We start from the raw sequence: 20253 nt of genomic DNA, 5'->3' as shown, positions 1-20253 counted from the left end.
AGACTATGCATTGAGCACAGATATAAACACTTTATACTTGTCTTTATTTTAAAATGAGCCAATCGTTTTTTTCTTGTTTAGGAAATAAAACATGAAACCTGAACTTGAAAGGAAAATAAGCAATTATACAGATCTTTGACATCTGCTTACAAGTTGTAATTTTTATAATTCCTTTTTGTGAAAATTACACCTTATATTCATTATTGTGTATAACGTATGTATACACACATATATATACACACACATTTCCATTTCTTTCAGACTAGTCACAAATTAGATTTGAACTGAATGTTTATACAGCCTACTGGTTGTGTCATGGAATTACAAAACTGAACTTTCCCTTTTCTAACACTACGAGCAGTTCAGAATTACAGATTAGTAAAATTATTGTGGAGAATGAAAAGTGTTGCTTCTTTAAAGCCAAATCTACCTTTATCTATTCCTCTATGTGTTAATATTTGAAATACTTGATACTGCATAACCTTCTGCAGTATCTTTTGTCCTTTTCCCCCATGAGAAATCAGTTTCTTTGCATCAGAATAAGTCAAAAGTCCCTCTCTCTGTACATGCCACAAACAAGAAATATTAGTAGTATTATCAAAGAGTTCTTGCACATGAATACAGGTGTATTTCTTAAATTGACATCAAAAATTGTCCTCCTAGAGACAGCACCTGCTATTTACAAAGATGTGAGCCAAAGGTCAAAATAAACTATTTCAGGACAGGTGTCCAGGCACTTTGTGTTACCCTGTATTTGTATCCTTTATCTTCAACACCCTATGAAGTGAGCAGGTGATGGTATCCTTGTTTAACTTACAGATGTATCCCCATTTAACATACAGATAAATTATGGCACAGAAAATTTATGCTTATCTTTCCAGGATCAGTCTGAAATTGAACCCAGTTTCTTAATAGCTGGTCTTGAAGCTTAATTAAAATCAAGAGTAATAACCTAAAATATGTAATGATGTTAACTTAATATTAATGAATTACAGATTAGATTTAAACTTACTTCTTTACACTATAGATGTTTTGTTCCCTTATTTTTAGAATAGTAATATTCCTTCCCCCCTTTATTCCTTTTGTAGAAAGCGAAAGGAGGATTAGTGGATAATTATTGCTGTGATTGCAGCACCTGTGTGTTATTTTTTTATTTTTATTTTTTGATTGGCTAGTTCTGTATTAAAGAGCTAAAAGTGTCCCTCATCACATGGTTTTTATTAGCTAATTTTGGCTTGAGTTGTTTTAAATTTACAACCAAAATCTGCTTACTTCAACTTAGATTTGTACTTTAAATTTTTGTTCTGAATTTCTTTGTTTACCTTCACCTTTTTATCATCCTACCCATTTCAGTTTTTTAATTTCAATGCCAGTGGCAACGTGCACTCACCATATAAAACTATAGCTTAAGTTGTCCTGTTGTTGCCAGCTGTGGAGTTTGTGTGCCACTCAATGTATATGTACTAATGACTCTTCCCTAGAGAGAGGCCTTTTATGGAATAAGTGTCTAACCTATTATAATGAGATATAGGAATTAACTACTTTGGATGATTACAATTGCAGATTCTAACAGCACTGTTTGGAACTTTAATCATCTCAATCACAAAAAGCACCTCGTTGTGGACCCAGGACTGTGGTTTAAGTGCTTAGAGTTTATTATATTTCCTTAATACATGTTTTTGGAAGTAAAAAAAAAAAAAAAAGGGGGGGAGTGGGGGAAGATGTATGTCCTGTAGATTGGGTTGGCTTGTTTTCATGTCGTTATTTATTAATTTTGCTACATCAAACTGGGAAACTTAAAAAGATCATTTAGCTTTTAGAATGTGATTTACCTTAGCTATAATTATTTTACCAAGCTAACAGTGTTTCCTGTAGATGACCCCCCCAAAAAGGTAACTTACCTAGTAAGTAATGAGCACTGTAGTTTTTTCATTTAAATTCAACCGTTAATGAGTGCTTCCCTTCACTGTGCCACCTAGACTTGAACTTTTAAAAATAATTTTAGAAAACATTGTTTTCATTAATGAGATTTATTTGATTTATTGTAAATTTCTTAAATATATTTTTTATACACAATGAATATGTTATATCTGGATAATTTTAGTTTTGTACAGCTGTGTATTAGAGTTTTTTCCATTTTATAAGCTTCTTTTTGTATAAGGAAGTAGAATTAGTCTGCAAAATGTATTTTAGCTAGACAATCATTTTCTTGCTTTGATGAATTTACTACATTAGAAATATCCTCCCTGCTTTAGAAATATTAACATTTGCTTTCTTTCTGCCTAATTTTTATATAAACTGTAAATATAATAAGGTAAAATATTTCATTTATAGGCCCTCTGAAAGTAGAACATTTTTAAAAGCAGGTAGGTGTCTCCACCCTACTTTTCATGAAGCGTTTTACCCATTCAAGCAGACTTTTAAAAACAGCTTGTTTTGATAGCAGACTGTTCTCCTGTGGGCCTTCAGCCTTTGCTTCCTGGCAGCACCTTTGGTGCGAAAAGAGAGTGATCAATTGGAAGACTATCAGTGCCAGCATGCATAGAGTGATAAGTTAACACACCACTGGGAATTTCTAGGGCCCACCAAGATACTTCACTTCTAATGTGCTAACAAGCTCATTTTTCTACCTCTTGCCTCTTCAGTTATTTTTTTTCTCAGAAGAGCTTAGAAGTTGAGTGCATCAGGCATAATGAAAAGCTCTGTAGGAGGGAGAAGCAATAACCCCATTTTTCCCTTTTCAGCCAAATAGAAAATTAGTTTCTGGTAATACACAAAGGCCAGTATTTTTTGTACAAGGGGCACTGCTGTGAATCAAAGGACTCTATTAACTGCAGAAAATTCGGCAGCTGTGAATCTCCCCCAATGAAAAAAGTACTTTCCAACAAGTTGTGAGATATGTGGTATTATTTAGATTGTACCATCAGTTTCATCCTCTTCCATTTATAACCATATACCCCCTTTAAAAGTGTGCTATATTACTTGTTTATGTTAAGACTCAAAAATGTCTGTATTATCCTCATGTAAAATCCTTGATGCTGATCATTTTAATATGCATCTTGTCCTGTTGCTTCCCACCTCAGAAGTAAAATTCTTTTGAAGTTCATCCCCAGTATACAGAATGGAAAGTAATAGATTGCTAGGAATTGGGATTCAAGGTTATTTTCATATTTGATACATAAGATAAATTGTAATAGAAGCAGATAAATTGTAATATAAAAGCCACTTAGCAAAAGATACCACAATCAAAGTCCAAGTGCATAATGAATATAGTCTTGCCTTTAACTCTTATACTTTTTTTTTTCTCTTCTTAGTAAACTTGTAAATATAATTAACTGGCCGTGGTATCTCCCATTGAATTATTTAAAATTATCTTCCTCTCAAATTATTTTTTGGGTCTTGTAGGCTTAGTCTACAATTTCTAGAATTTTAAAACTATATAATAATTAAATAGCAATTTTTAAAAATAAGGAATTTTGAGGGGAAATATTAAAGTGGACTTTGGGGAAAAATTCAGTGGAAAAAAAAGAAGAACTGGTAGACAAATCTTTATTATCCTTATTTAAATGTCTTATGTAAAGCCTGTCAACATAGCACACTGAGTACCACAGGGAAACTTTTAAAAGTTTAAAGAAAGGTTAACTGATTTCTCAGTTCAGGAACTATACGACATGAAGTCAGCATGTGAGTTTTTCCTGATAATTGTATGTTGCTGCCTGCTGCTCTACATTTTGACAGCCATTTCCATAGTTGCTTTCGTGAACAACAGAAATATTCTCTCTCTTTCTCGCCCTCTCTGTGCTAACAGCACAATCAGGCCTGCTGAAACAGGAAGCCTGGAGTGGGTTGTTCAAAAGCAACAACACTTCAAGGTACTGGTTGCTTGTCAATAATATCAGAGAAGAAAATGTGGTGAAAGGGAACTACAGTATTTTTCCGTCAGTGTCAGTGCCCTGGAGATGCTTTGTTAGACAGTATTTAGGAGTCCTGTGGACTCTTTGCAAATATTCCTGCTTGTTTCAGTGTTATAATTGACTAGGTATTTTTTCCCAGCATACAGATTCAGCTATGTATTTATCTTAACCACATGGAGTTATTCGAGGATTACAGCAACAGTAGTCTTCCATTCAAAATGAGAACAATTGTTGAGAAAATGCAGGGATTTTAGAAAAAGAAGAAGATATGTAGGAATTTTTCACAATAAATCTTTACAAATGAAAAACAGAATTTTGGACATAGTATCTTAAGCAACATTACAATGTTTATTGCGTGGCTTTTGAGAGTAAATCTGCAGATGTGATTAATAAGATAAGATGAGCCTAGGCTGATAGAAATTTCAGCCTAGACTCCTGATAGAAATTGAATCCTTTCTCAAGTAAACTGTTAATTTCCTTCATTTCAGCAGTTTAGTATTATTGTAATTATTATCTAATAAATGTCTCCTTGTTAAGCTGTCATTTATAGTGGGATCATGAAGAGTAAACGTACATTAAAAACTGTATTTTTGCACTTCAAAAAGCCATACTGTTAATGATACATAAGAATAATTAGTGAATAATTCTATTTATTAAGAAGTAATGGCTTAGCAATCATAGCAGTCCTTTTTGATAAGATTATTTTTCCAGTATAAGCTGCACTTAAGTTTATCCTTAACCAAAGGAAATCAGCTATGAGGAGAGAGCACGGTACCTGCAAACAATTGTCCAGCACCACTTAGAACCAACAACATTTGAAGATTTTGCAGCACAGGTTTTTTCTCCAGCTCCCTACCACCATTTACCATCTGATGCCGGTAAGATTAAAAGCAAGTATTAGTTACTTGTTATTGGAACTTGAAATGCAGTACCCTTTTGTTCTAAAAACTTGCTTGAAAAAAATTCTAATCATTGAAATATGAATTTTGTATCACTATTTAATATTTGAATTTGGCCTATAAATTTGATTTATGGTTGCTTTTACCTAAATGCAGTTCCTTAAAAGGTCAACAAACTTCATAAAAGTACATGTACCACATTTTATATGAGCTAATATTCAATGACTCTTGCATCTTCTGGAATCATTTCTGAAGTATCTGCAAAAGAAATACAAGTTAAGCATGCACTCTGAACTTTAGAAGATCAAATTTTATGGCCAAAAATATCACCCTATCATCTCTGATTTTACAGATAAAGCTAAAATAACTGGTCTAGATTTAGAAGTATTTGATATTGTAATTCATGTTATAATAATTAAAGATTGTAAGAGGGTACTGCATTTTACGATAATTTTGAAGAAATCAGTAAGAAAATAAATGACTCATGGCCTTCCTATTCTGTAATATCTTGCACTCCTTATGATTGTTTCATTTATTTTCCCTCTTTAGATCATTAAATATCAGTTCTGTTTATCTGAAGGTAAGACAAAGTGTCAACCAAAACACCCTCTGTTCTTCTCCCATTTCCTTTTTTCAAAATTAGCAAGCTCTAAGCTTGTAACTTAAACAATGAATAAACTTAACACTGTCCAGTTCATACTAAACATTTCAGAAATTGTCACTAAATTTTTTCCAGTATTATACTGACTAACCCAGGTCTGCATGAAACACTAACATGGTTTGGGGATAAAAATAACTAATAATAGAATCCCTTGGTTGAAATTAGTTACACCTTGTTATATTGACCTTTTTTTTTTCTGTTTCTCAGCATGAAAAGTAGTACTATTGAACTGAAGTAGTGTGTCTTTGTATTTTGTGATGTGTTGCATTGTTATGGGATATCCTAACTCATCAAATGATAACTCTCTGTGTGCCTTGCACTTCACTAGGCACCTGAAATACAAAGATGACTGTTGTAATGGTATTCAAGGAAAGCAGGAAAAGAGAACATAATATGCTTGAAGTTTATCATAATAAACCTTCAAATTCTCTTTATATTAAATAAGTTTTCTTTATATTAAATAAATTCAAAAGGCACAACACTTCTTTTCTAGCCTAATTTATTTGGAAAAAAGTTACTGTAATTCTCAATTGAGATTTAGTGAAATTAAAGCTTCCATTCCTGTCATCATTAAATTGCCATTAGAAAAATAATTTTACAAAAAAATTTAGATCCCTTTCAGATAGTATAAAAGACCTATAGCAAAGAGAAAATCGTATTAGACCAGGTTGAATCCTTTGAAAGAGATAAAAAGTCTAAGATTCACTTTAATGGATTGACACTATTCAAAATTACTCAGTTTGACATTAAAAAAGATGGTAAAAGAGAAATATTAAAAATTAATGAACAGCAAAATAACTAAGTATATCTGGCAGTTTTATTGTTTAATAATGGAGAATGTCTGATAAAATGTCAGACTATATTAAAAGAGATATAAATAACACTTGTGTATCATATAGTCAAGCTATAAATTTCACAAGTGAAAAATATTGATAATAGAACCACACTTGGGCTAACTTTCCCCCTTAAATTGATAAAGACTGTTCAGTTCTCATGTGTCGTCGTTTACCAGCTGTACTGTTTCGTATTTGTCATCTTAATGTTCTCCCCATATTTTGCATGTTATCCTGCACATTTGGCCAGGTATTATGGAAGTGAGTAGTGTTCTCACTTCTGAGACATTAAAGGATGCTACAGCAGCCAAGTCAAGGTTCTGTTGGCTTCATTTTTAATGTGTCTTACAAAATTATTGTGTAAGTTGTTTAAAATAACACTTATGATTGTCTAAATAGTAGTAAAAATGTGAATTTGAACATGAACCTAATATTATGCTACAAATTTTTTTCAGTTAATTTTTAAGAGTTGTCACTGCATTTAAGAACCATTCTCTAATTTTAATATGCACTCTAATTTTCAAAAGGGTGTTTTTGCTTGTAAATAACTTGTGCCAGTATTACTGAATACATTTCTATATAAGTTTTTGCAGACTTTAATAGTTATGACAGAAATTTTTATCAGAGTGGTTCTCAGTTCAACACAAAATAAAAATGAAATATTTATTCTTACAGTAGCAAAAACATAGAATCTGAAAAATAATCTTTTTCCAGTTATCTCAAATCTAAATTTTTCTGTCATAAATCCCATACATAGAGAGCTCCCTTTAAAGTTATATGTCAAAGTGGACAGAGAAGACATAAAATGAGCTGCATAATAGCAGTTTGGACCTGACTGCTGGTTTGCAAAAATGACATAATAGTGTAAAGTTTTTAATCTTTTTTCTAGCATAAGTATAAAATGTGTTCACCACATTGAGGAAATGGATTCATAATTGCAATTGAAAATCAACTTTAGATATCCTGTGCACACCCTGTGTATATAAAATAGTAGTAATCAATACTAATGTAGTCATTTGAAATTAAGTTTTAAAGAAATGCCAGAATGGTGATTATATTCTGTCTAACCAACCCTGTAACATAATTATATTCAGTGGAATAGTATAGAAAAATAATATTTTTCTAAGATTTCTTAATTTGGTTCAAGATTATCTAAAACCCACTTTCTGGTTAGCGGTAACGTGCATATCAACTGTGGTGACATTTAAATCCGAGAAAACATTTTTCCGTGTTACTTTCAGTATTATTAAAATAGATATGAAAGATTTTGGTGCATCATAGTTGATCCATAAATTTCATAACTGTATTTTCTCAAAATGTACTGTCTGTGGCAGTAGACTGATACTTAAGGGAAATTATTTTTATCCCTAAGGTCATTGAGGGAAATATCGTGATGTCACACTTTGTTGATCTTTCATAACTACGTTAAAATATTATTAGATTTTTCTTGTCTTTTATTTTTAAAAAATTACAGGAAAAAAATCCCTTTATCTTTGTCAGGCGTGTGTGTGGAAAATATCAAAAGTTTTTAGTGACTTCTTAAAGTTTTTTCATATTTACAAACACCTCTCCTTTAATTATAAACTTTAAAATGAAATTACTGCTCTACTTGGCCAGATTACACTGTTTGTTCAATATGTACTTGTGTCTCCCAATGTTACATTGTCTTTTCAACGTCATCTTTTTTTATTTTGTAATAAGAGAAATTCTAGAATGTCAATAAGAAACAGGATCCTGTTTTGCTGAAAGTGTATAGTAAATATTAATTGGTTTAACTTTCTCAATTTCAACATTAAAAATATACTCATAATTTTTTGGAGTATTATGTCTTTACGTTACAGATTTTAGCTGTTTAACAACTAAAGGGTTGATAGGTGTTTCTCTCTGTCTTCATATATACATAGATATACATTCACAAACATATATCTATACATACATAACACTTTTTATAATTACTTTTGGAGAATATAGGCGTTCCTAAAGGAATATTATAAAATTAATAAAATTCAAATATAATTTTTATGACACCAAATTCAGAGATAATCCACAGCGACTATGAAAACCTAAGAGTAGTATGTAGTCTGCCTTCTAACCTCAGTTGTGCTGTTAATTTGCAAAATCTATCTTCCCATATGTAGATAGGATGGGATTTATGATGGTCAGATCTATTTCTTTGAATCTTTGAGTGGGATGGATCATCAAAATTTAGCCATTGCTTTAGATAACCTCTTTTAGCTCAATGTCCTTCTTTAAAAGTTATTTAAACTACTCAGGCTTTGAAATGTTCTGAAATAAAATATTTTAGCTCCTTAGAAGATAGTTATTTTATAAGTATCTTAAATATTAGTAAGTGCCAACAGAAGAATTAGTTTCCTGCAATATATAACATAAGCTATAAATTTGTTTATTTAATAATTTGGTTTTTGTTTTCGTTTTTGTTTTTTTGAGACAGAGGCTGGAGTGCAGTGGCACAGTCTTGGCTCACTGCAACCTCCGCTTCCCGGGTTCAAGCAATTCTCCTGCCTCAGCCTCCCAAGTAGCTGGGATTACAGGCACACGCCACCACTCCTGGCTGATTTTTTTATTTTTGGTAAAGACGAGATTTCACCATGTTGGCCAGGCTGGTCTCAAACTCCTGACCTCAGGTGATCCACCCACCTCAGCCTCCCAAATTGCTGGGATTACAGGTGTGAGCCACCATGCCTGGCTAGTTAATGTTTTTAAAAACAGATTCCTACTCATTAATTTATCATTAGATTAGCCTGAAATTATAGGCAGCCAGATATGTTCTGTTTGATACTTTGAACTTGGAAATTTGGCTTATATGTTGTTGACCAAGAGGCAAGTAATAATCTTAAATAGGACCCACTAACCTTTTGTGATGACTGCTGGTTCAGTTTCCACATAGAACATTCATTCAGATGTGAAATTTTTGTAATGAAAATAATAACACAATAATTGTGCTATTACTGAGTGCCAGACACTGTGCTCGGTACTGTACATACATTCTCTCATTTAATCTTCATTGCAGTTCTATGAAATTTAAAAGAAAAAAATGCTTACCCAGAGTCACCTGGTACTTTGTCAAGCTAGTATTTCAACTTAGACTGATGTGACTTCAGAGGGCATGATCTCAACTATTACAGTTACCCATTTAGTCTAAATATTTTCATCCCCTTCCTGCTGTTGATTGAGAGAAAGAGAGATATTGCCCAATAACCTGTCATATTTACAAATTATAAATTGTTAAAGATTTTTATTTTAAGGGTTTTATTTTCCCACCCATTGAAAAATCTTTTTTTTTTTTCCATGTATCTTCAAGGTTGCCAGGGGGGAAGTATGAGCTTTGGAATCAAACTAATCTGGATTTAATTCCTAGTTCTGCCAGTTGTTATCCATATAAATGCAAATTAATCAACTCTTCTAATTTTTTCATTTCCAAAATTTTCATTTACAAATTTTGTCATTTGTAAAATATGACAAGCTTGACGTGATTTATTCTAAATCTAAAATACTAGTAGTTCTTGAATGTTATCTTAAAATGAAACCACATGTTTCCCTTTATTTCTCTACTATTTTAAATTGTTATTTCCCGGCCAGGCATGGTGGCTCACGCTTGTAATCCCAACATTTTGGGAGGATGAGGCAGGCAGATCACTTGAGGCCAAGAGTTCAAGACCAGCCTGGCCAACATGGCAAAACCCTTCTCTACTAAAAACATAAAAATTAACTGGGCATGGTGGCACACGCCTGTAATCCCAGCTACTCAGGAGGCTAAGGCAGGAGAATCACTTGAACCCAGGAGGCAGAGACTACAGTGAGCTGAAATCACGCCACTGCACTCCAGCCCGGGTAACAGAGTGAAACTCCCTCTCAAAATAAATAAATAAAAATAAAAAAGAAATTGTGTTATTTCCTTTACGATATTCAGTGCCATCCATGCGAGTCTTAATAACTTATCAACTCCTTTAAAAATATTAAAAGCAAGGTTATTTGGGTAGCCTTTAACCTTTACTATAAGGTTGTATTTTATAGAACTATCAACATAAGAGAGAATAAATTTCCCTCAAACTAAATTTAATGGTGTGTTGTGCTTTTCACATTTGAACAATAATATTTTGTATAGGTGGTCATTTTCTTCAAAAATATTCCTCATTTCTATCCCTTTCTTTCTAATCCTCATCTGTTCTGATTCAAAATGTATCAGCTTTTATTTTTCTGTTTAATAGCCTTATTATGTAGCTATACTTACTGTGCACCTACTATGTGCCAGTATCTTTGCATATGTAATCTTAATCCCTGTGACGACTTGACAAAATAGCAAGTATTATCTCCATTTTACGAATACAAAAATGTCTCAAGTCAGTTTGCCCAAGATCAAACAGATGGTAAAGTGACAGAGTCAGCGTTTAATGTAGGACTGTCTAACCTATGCCCATGTTCTTTCTAATACATCACATTGTCGCTGGAGTTCAGTATTAATTGAAATTGCTTTTAAAGATACAATATTTTATAGGGCTATATTTGCCCAATAATTAGCAGCTTTAAAGCAGTCATACCTGTCATCAAACAGTACAAACGAAACCACAATTAAAAACGATCTTTCAAGCTCCCTCTTATAATCCCTATAGATCCCAAAAGTCATATTTATTATGTTAATTGTAATAATAGTTTATTGTAATCAATGTGCAATATATTAATCAATTTATCTCATCAGATTACACAGTCTGTGTGAGCACTGTAAGAATGTTAGTAACAGATACAGTATGCACAAACATAGGAGCTCATGTGTACTCTTAAAACCTTATCCTTGAGGATATATTAATAATAGAAATAAGTCAGAATTCTTTATGACTCAGGTAGTATAAATCAACAGGTAGACTATGATGTGAAATGAAATGTAGGTTGTTACTACATTTTTTACATCTAAAATTGAAGTCTTTCCATCGTAAATTATTTATGGAGTTTGGGAATGTTGAATATATACCACAAATATAATTTGCTAAATTGTTAGGAAGTACTGATAACTATACACCACACACACTAAAATCCTAATTTGATTCAATTGAGTGAAGGAAGATTTCACTTTGAAGGCAGTGAGGAAGACATGGAAGAATTGTTTTTGAGGAAAACATTCTTTGAGTTTGTCATAATGTAGAGCAGTGCTCTCTCTGATAAAACCTTCTATGGTGATGGAAATGTTCTATATCTGCACTGTCTAATGTGGAAGCTGCTAACTACATGTGGCTGTTGAACACTTGAAATGTGGCTAGTGTACTGAGGAACTGAATTTTTATTTAATTCATTATAATTCAATAAATTTAAACTTAATGTGGCTGTGGCTACCATATTGGACAATGCAGCTCTAGAGATTTTATGTCTGAGTGATTAGGATAACATGCCACCAGTACAGTGAACACTTTAAGAGGTAGATATTTACAGAATCTCTCATAGACCTTTTTTCTTCTTTTCTTTTTTCCTATTTGAACTTGTTTTGTTAGTTGGTAAGTATAACATTTGAATTTACAAAGCATTGTCATTGTGAACCATCATCCTAACTCATTGCATGCCCAATTATATTTCATAATAAACACCTTTATTCCTCTCTCTCTGCTCCTCAGTTAACACCTATAAAATTCTGCACTTGTGTCTCTCATATCTGTTATCTATCTTCTCTTTTGCTCTCTCACTTCTGCTTGCTACTCCATTTCTTCATTCACAACAAAGAAAGAAATGCAGTGATAGTTCTCTTCCTCCCAAAACCTCCGCTAGAAAACATTGGCCATCTCAAGGTAAACAGCAGTGGGAGGGCCTCTCATGATGGCCGGGAATGATATGCATTACCAGAAAAGCATGAGCTACTACTGCTCTTCACTTTCCTTCTGCCGTCCATCTGCCGTGCTTCCCTAAAGGGGGCCATGGATTCATATTCTCCCATAAATTTTTCAGTATGGGTCTGCTATGAACCAATTCAGATCTTCAGGAAGAGTAAAGGTGAACAGAAATATGTTTCCTTCTCCTTGTATTTTGAAGGCCAGTCTTATTTCAATTAGAAAATAATGCTGGAAAAGTTACTTTGAGAAGAAGGGCAATTGACCTAGATTATGAGTGACAGAATATTTTTCCTTGGAAACATATTTTTTCTTAAGTATAACTCTAACATTTGGTCTTAAGAACATTTTGAAGGCCGGGTGTGGTGGCTCATGCTTGTAATCCCAGCACTTTGGGAGGCCCAGGCAGGCACATCACGAGGTCAGGAGATTGAGACCATCCTGGCCAACATGGTGAAACCCCATCTCTACTAAAATACAAAAAAATTAGCCGGGCGTGGTGGTCCACACCTATAGTCCCAGCTACTCAGGAGGCTGAGGCAGGGGAATCACTTGACCCTGGGAGGCAGAGATTGCAGTGAGCCAAGATTGCACCACTGCACTGCAGTCTGGCAACAGAGTGAGATTCCCGTCTTAAAAAAAAAAAAAAAAAAAAATTGAAGTATTCTACAAAGACATATTCTCAATTGCTTAAGACATCTCAATAGGATCTTCACTCCTTATTGAACTTTTTGTTTTTCTTTATAAACATTAGTAACTTCAGTTTAAGCACAAACATTTCATATATATGAAAGTGCTAGCCTATTTCCTAGTTTGAAGTATCAATGAGGTGCTACATTTGCTAACAAATATGCCAAAAGTCTCCCTGTAAAGTAAGGACATGTATGTATACAGTTAAACTTGCAACCTGTGTGGTGTTTTTGTTTGTAAAACACATAAAGAAAATTTTCATGTACTTAAGACCCATAAAATCTGGATTAAAATGCCTTAAAATATCCAGAATTTCTTGTTCTTACTCTGTTTTCAGATTGTTTTTTTCTGAAGGACTTTTATTTTTAATGTGATTTTAATCAATTACTCATTTTGTTTAGGAAATATTTGAGAGCCTACAATGTGCAAGGTTCTGTAGTATTGCTGCATATTAGAGAATAATAATTTATAGAAATAAAGTACAGAGATGAAAAACTACTTTATAAATGACACAAAGAACTTTCCTATTTGATTTTACTTCTAAAATTGTGTATCTACTAATTCTACTGGTTACCTGCTTGCTTATGATTGAATAAGATACCTGCAAAAGTTTTTAAGTTAATGAAAACAAAAGCATTGTTTATCTCTTTTACATTAAGACATCTTGGGGGAGTCAGTTTGCCTTTTTTTAACTGACATTCAGATGAGAATTCTTGTCTCCCCTCATACACAAATTTATCTTGCTCCTTCTTAAAGCCGTATTTAAATACCTAGCATGTATATGATCTTATATTGCTGAGTTCCTTTTTTTTTTGTTTTGTTTTGTTTATAAGGGCATCTAGTGAAACTGACATCTGTTTTGAAACCTGTGGTTCCAAAAGTGTTTGGAACTGTTTGGTGCTGTTTTTCAAGTTTGAGTAGTGAAGGCCCTTTTCTTGGTTGTACCCTGAATCCTAGAGATAGGAATTGGTCCTTCTCACCTGCTTCTTGACCCCTTCCCTGCATGCTAATGGTGCTTTGGATCCTTGTTCTTTCTGGCTCAAAGATTTTGCTTCCCACTGCTTTTTCCAGGGTTCTAGCCCTGGGAATGATGATTGGCGCTTTCTTGCTAATATAATGACATGAGCCAGCAGATTGCTGGGTTTTAAATACATTAGTAGACTATTGTAACAAGCAAGTTTGGGGCTTGCTTTTTCCCTCAAAAGACCTTATTAAGGGATGGGATCCTTGCTGCAGATTAGTAGCAGAAAGATTACTTCTCAGGGGATGAGAGGCTGGATAACTGTAGTAATGCTCTTGCTGTTTCCTACAGGCTCCTACCCAGAGATTCTACCCAGTGAAACTCCCACAGCAACGCAGGTAGATGGGGCTGACCTGGCCTCTCCAATGTCTCCTCGAACTAGCAAAAGCCGCATGTCCATGAAGTTGCGTCGTTCCTCTGGCTCAGCCAATAAATCCTAAGGAGACAGCCCAACAGTGATCAGCAGTAGCCACCTTAGCACGAACATAGGGTTAACCCTTTCAGTCCTTTGTGTCTGCCATAACATGCATGTTTCTTCCTGTACATTTATTTGAGAAAACACTGGATTTAAATAATTTTAAATAATTTGTAGCTTAATATTAAAGATTTGGGTTATTTATTGTTTCATTTTTTTCCCACAGTCCAAGCTGCCATATTTTGAGGGCAGGGGGGAGTTTTATTCTACACCCTTTACCTTCCTAGATAATTATGTCGAAGTAGTTTTATCTTTAATTTCATGGTTAACTTTGAGCCAAAATACAATTGGACAACTAGTCTCATTATTTATTGTGCCCCATTGCAACTTTATGGTTCAATAAATATATAATTTTTTACAAATATAAAATTTTAAATTTAAGCATTTGTAAAGTTACAGCAAAAGATGTACCTGTTAATACACAGAATGTGTACAGATTATTTATGTTATGACAATAAAACACTCAAAATAAATGGTCTTTAGCATCTCAAATTCCAACTGAAATCATTTTAGTGTTAACTTTTCTTCCCAAAGCAATGTCTCATTTCTTGGCTGTGCAGGTGATGCCATGTTATATCCAATAACTAGAAAAATCACTGTGCTGAACTTTGATTTATGTTTAGCTTCCAAGTATTTTTCTAATGTTTTGCATTTCAAGTGGTATCACTGTTAAATGCCATTTGTTTTCAGATTGTGGCCTTTTATTATTGGCTGCTAGATCCTGGTGTATCTATGTTCTTTTTTAAGCACCAAAAAGAAGATAGGGAAGAAAAGAAGGAAAATTTTCTGATGTAAGTATGTTGTTCAAATTATGAGTATTATTTTTGAAAAAGGAACGTGACCCAGGAGTCTAAGTTAAATCTAATATTGTTAATACTGAACTTGCAGGTGCAGGTTGGTATACATTCCACCCTCTAGAAGTATTTTCTTACAGTAGATAAGCTGCTCACATTTTATTTTGAATGGGCATCTCCTGAGGAAATGTAGCATGACATTGGTACTAACTGCATGTGTAAATACATCATACTGGCAAACCATAAAATATAAATTATGTATCATCATTCATGTAGTATCTATAATTTGTAACAGTGGGGGAAAAAGGTGACATGGTATTTAATAATACAATAAAAATATTCTTATCACTTCCTATCCATGAGTATTGATGTGTCTTCTATGTTTCATATATTTCCAATAAGTAGGGCTATATGAAGTGAGGAGATTTAAAGCATGAACCTAGATTATCTTAGCTAATCATGAAAATTGAACTTGAATTCCCTTTTCAAGATACATTCCAACTTATTTCTCAGTGATCCTACCACAGTCATTAAAAACACATAAAGGCTTCATAAAGGCTGGCCAGAAACTTCACCCAATGCGGTTGCTTAGATTGTTAGTTTATCTCAGCTTCATGTTTTTGTTTTTTGAGATGGAGTCGTGCTCTGTCACCCAGGCTGGAGTGCAGTGGAGTGATCTCGGTTCACTGCAACCTCCACCTCCCAAGTTCAAGCAGTTCTTCTACCTCAGCCTCCCGAACAGCTGGACCTATAGGCGTGTGCCACAATGCCTAGCTAATTTTTTGTTTTTTGTTTTTTTTTTTTTTTAGTAGAAATGGGGTTTCACTGTGTTAGCCAGGACGGTCTCGATCTCCTGACCTCGTGATCCGACCGCCTCGGCCTCCCAAAGTGCTGGGATTACAGCTTCATGTTTTTTTGATTCTTAAATTTTACTTTGTTTTATAATATACTTTCAGCAATAAAACTTTGTACTGACAAGTTTTCTAAGACAACCTTTCAGAACTTCTGTGCACTCAATTTTTTGTTTTCTTACAAATGAAAACTAAAAGTCCTATGTAAGCTGATGTAGAAGATAAACAAATGGATAGAGTCCTTGGGAAGAAGATTGAACAATATAAACAATTTCCTGCAGCCAAGGTGAAGAATTACAAAAAGGAAAATCAGAGTAACTGCATACATGTTTCTAAAGTGCTATAAAAAAATTAATGGATTGATGATACATAACAACATGGAGTAAAAATACAAACCTGAAATGGTGAAATTAATTAGCACCATTAAAATACTTTTTTTCATCTTCAGGTAACACTGTTCACTAGTTTGAAATATATATACATACTTAAAATATATTTTCTGTCGACATTTCTTGGGGGGATGTCTTTTTTAGATTTAAAGACTAGTGCATATTCCTTGCCTTTTGGAGCTCAGTCTTTGCAGCCATACTTCAAAGGAAGATTTTTCATTGCATTCCTGCACCATTACATTCATTTGCAAAATGTTTCCGTCTTTGTATTCTGTCCAAATGGGTCACTAACATTCTAAAACAGGATAGCGACATTGGGTAGATAAGAAATGTGACTTTGAAAATAGGCTGTGTTCAACAGGATTCTTAAGACAAACACAGAACACAACAAAAGCACAGACTATGTACATTTATTTGGTGGTAAGTGTCTTACAAATATGGGCTTTCTGTCAAGCAGTGCTCAGCCAGTGTCCCAACTCTGGCTATTAAGGAATTAGTACATAATGTACACTGAAATGGTTTTTTTAAAAAAATCAAAAGTTGCTGCTGAAAAGAAAATACTGAATATTGAGCAAATTGCCATTCAGTTCCCTAGTGGATTATAGGTGTTAACATCTTCCTTAAGCTGTACATATTTTCATAATGAATACACAGTATGAGATTTACAGCAGAAGCATTAAACAATTTGGGTGAAACCCCATTAAAACAGTCAAACTTGAGGAAACGACTTCTGTATTTCCAAAAAGCCATTTAAAGAAAGGTTTGAAGTAGCTCTTCCTGAATACTGCACACAAAATAGCTGAGAATTTTAGGGGGTGTCTCAACTCCAGTAAAGTAGCATCCTCCCCACCTCCAAACACCAACTTAAGAATGGACATGTACATATAATTGGGCAAAGGAAAGTTTACGGGGGAGATCCCCATGCACCCCAAAAGCAGCAAACATCCTCTTACATTTTCTGCCAGGTCTTGAATCTCCTTAAGTTTGGCACCAGTCACATAACTTTTAATTCACAGATACAGTGCAAAATATCTGATCCTATTGAGACAGAAGCTGCATAGGCGCCTGTGATGACAAGAGGAAAAAAACATTGGTGACTCCCAAAGGGTAGCCAGAACCCTTTGTGGACACTGAGACATGCACGCATTCACCGCGACTTTCCATAGGAATTACAAATCATATAGGATTCGTTAGGGTCTCCAGAGTTTTAAGGGGGAAAAATCCTATTTTAGTGGGGAAAGTGAGAAGGATTTAAAGCTGACAGTCTTTGATCTCAAGGTTTGTACCATATACATACCTGCTCTAGAAAGGGATATTACATTTCACTGTCTGCTCCTCTGGTAGAACATTGACTACAGGGAGAATTTTAGGAGGGAGAAACATAGGAAGGAATGAAAGTAAACTTGCAAGTTGAAGAAAGCCCCACAGAAATTCCCATGATCTGTTTCCTCTAAGGCCAACCTCGAAATCATCCTTTCTTTCGTCCCTCAGCAGCCAGGCCGCAGTGGCATCTGCAGCAGCAGCACTTGCCGGCTTTCTGAGGGGTGGCACTTATTGATGTGCCGGGTCAGCCCCGGAGAACTAAAAAAAGTGGACGGGCAGTGTTTGCACGAGAAAATTTGCTGGGCACTCCCGTCAGATGGCCCGCTAGGGCCCGGCGTTTCGGAAGGAGCCCCCGCCAGAGCGGGCAGGAGCAGCTCCTCGCGGACAGCATGCCACAGCCGGTGCTTCTCCCTGATATCTGCGGTAGGGAAGTGCGCTCCGCACAACGGGCAAGCGAAGGCAAGTGGGGCACCGCGTTCGGAGCCAAAGCCCGGCGCTAGCGCACGGACCGAGCCCGCCTCGTGAGTGCTCAGGTGCTTGCGCAGATAGGCTTGGCGACGAAACTTTTTGTGGCAATATGGGCACACGAAAATTTCGGATCCCCCGCCACCACTGGTACTGCCCGGCACAGGCACCCGGCGCCCGAACACCCCCTCCGTGTAGGGGCCCTGTGGCAGCGGTGGCTCTGGATGCGTCAGCACCTGGAGGCCCTGCCTCGGGGCGCTGTCCGGGTGCTGATCCGTCCCGGAGCTGTCCCTGGCCTGCGGGTGCTGATCCGCAGTCCGCTCTATCCGGCTGTTCTCCTTTCCCTCCTCCAGAAAAGATGCAATGGCCCCGGAGTCCCGGGAGGCCGAAGACGACGAAGAAGGCGGCTTCCCGTCGGCGGAGGAGACTGTGGCGGCGTTTGCAGCCGCGGGACGCGGCTTATGCCAGCGGCGATGGGAGGCCAGGTTCGCAGGACAGCTGAACACCTTGTCGCACTCAGGGCAACGGTACTCTACGCGCACGATGCGGGAGCAGCGGTGCTGGGCCAGCGCGAAGGGGTCTGCGTACTGCTCCTTGCACAGCTGGCAGATGAACTCGCCCAGCGGCGTGCGGCTGCCGCCCAAGCCCCGAGACGGCGCTCCGGGCTCCTCCTCCTTGATCTTCAGGCCCAGGACAGGGGATGTGGTCACCTCATCGGCAAAGCTCAACTTCCTCATGGCCTTTGGCTTCTTGATTCCCGCGGCTGCGGGTCCAGATGCGCATCCCGTGGGTGCCTTGCCACGGCGCTCGCCGCCGGCCGCCCGTTTCAGACTCTGCAGGGCGGTCGAGAGGGGCACAGGGTCCGGCTGAAGCGCGGGCTCTGGGAACGGCGCCCGGAGCGGCAGCAGGAACTGCTCCCCCGAGGTCGGTGCGGCTGCTGGCGCCACGGAGCAGGAGAAAGCGGCCACGGCGGCGGCGCCCCCGGGGAAGGACTCGGCGGAGACGGGCGAGCTGAGGCAGCGCTCCAGGAACGCCCGACGCAGCTCTGCGCCGGCCGGCTTCGCTGGACTGGGGCTGGGGCCGGGGCTGCGGCTGGGCCCGGGACCTTCCCTGCCACCCGCCCGCCACTCCGCGCCTTCCCGCCCGCCCGCCCCCGGGCTCACCCCAGCCGCCCGACATGGCGACCCCGACAGTTCCCGGGCCGCCTCCTCCGTCAGCCCCTTTCCGGGTTCCTCCCGGGTGGGGGGGGCCGCCCGCTCCGTACCGGGCAAGGAGGCCCTGGGAGCCTCCTCCAAGAAGGGCGGCGCCCCCTGGGGCCCCAGCAGAGGGAAGACATGCTCCGCAAGGCGAACTCGGTACGAGCAGCCTGTCCGTTTAGTTCGCTTCACCAGGAAGCCCCTTGGCATGGTGGAGTCGAGAGCGCTCGGGGACAAGAGGAAAGGGGGCGCCACGGGGACTGAGAGCCGGACAGCAGATGAACTAGAAGAGCTTCGCCGCGGCTGTCATGCCGGGGCTCTCTTTATAGCTGAGACGCGGGCCGGGGTCCCGCCGGGCCGCCCCGGGCTGGTCCGGCCAATCAGGAGTGGGAGCGGGCGCCGGGGGCGGGGCTTTCTCTCGTCCCGACTCACGGAGCAGACGAATCTGGCGGCTGCGCCGGACGCCCAGCCCCGCCTCACAGCGCCGTGGACCTGCCCCTGCGGCCGGCTGGGTCCGCCTCCCGCTGCAGCCTCCCGGGCGAAGACGCCAGACGGTAAGGTCCAGAGTGTGAGGGAGCTCGACACTCCCCTACTCGACCGCCTCCGCGGAGCGTCCCACTGGGGAGCCAGGCGAAAAGGCCACCTCACGACGCCCTCCGCTTGGGCCGGGACCCGGCTACCCCATACGCGAGGGCGTCTGGCTGAAAAGCTCCGGCCCTGCGCCGGACGGCCGAGCGGAAGGGGCGGTGGGCAGAGGGTGTGGCGCAGACCACTGGGTGGGTGTCCGCGAGGGAACCAGTGCACGGCCTTTGCGGGTATTGAGCTAATGAGAAGTGCGACCGAGCGGCCGAGCAGCTGACTCCACCGCCCTGTGGCTGCTCTTGGCGGCGGGAGCATGTCCGCCCGCCTGT

The 20253-nt window shown here is 38.1% G+C and overlaps 2 protein-coding genes across 18 annotated transcripts in view; one reads left to right on the top strand and one right to left on the bottom strand.

Moving 5' to 3' along the window:
- The window catches only part of RALGAPA1 (Ral GTPase activating protein catalytic subunit alpha 1), a 275889-nt gene extending 260416 nt beyond the window's left edge, over window positions 1–15473 (top strand). For 7 of the 17 annotated variants that reach the window (XM_077940906.1, XM_001088633.5, XM_077940903.1 and 4 more), the window contains 2 exons: window positions 4668–4792; window positions 14141–15473. In XM_077940906.1, coding sequence (XP_077797032.1) covers window positions 4668–4792; window positions 14141–14289 — 274 coding nt within the window. In that variant the 3' untranslated portion in view covers window positions 14290–15473. Of the gene's footprint in view, window positions 1–4667; window positions 4793–5362; window positions 5394–11808; window positions 11812–14140 lie in introns of all 17 variants that reach the window. The other 10 variants (XM_015143577.3, XM_077940905.1, XM_028851496.2 and 7 more) reach the window with 3 other exon arrangements.
- A 1279-nt stretch (window positions 15474–16752) lies between these two features.
- INSM2 (INSM transcriptional repressor 2) lies at window positions 16753–19763 on the bottom strand. Its single transcript, NM_001198728.2, is given in 1 exon segment — window positions 16753–19763. A coding segment is annotated over 1 exon segment (1707 nt). The 5' UTR covers window positions 19553–19763; the 3' UTR covers window positions 16753–17845.
- Between the last annotated feature and the right edge of the window lie 490 nt (window positions 19764–20253).

Source organism: Macaca mulatta, chromosome 7 (assembly GCF_049350105.2).
Source record: "Macaca mulatta isolate MMU2019108-1 chromosome 7, T2T-MMU8v2.0, whole genome shotgun sequence".
Taxonomy (NCBI): Eukaryota; Metazoa; Chordata; class Mammalia; order Primates; family Cercopithecidae; genus Macaca; species Macaca mulatta.
The sequence above is the reverse complement of the archived record's forward strand: the minus strand, read 5'-3'. Positions and strand labels throughout refer to the sequence as shown.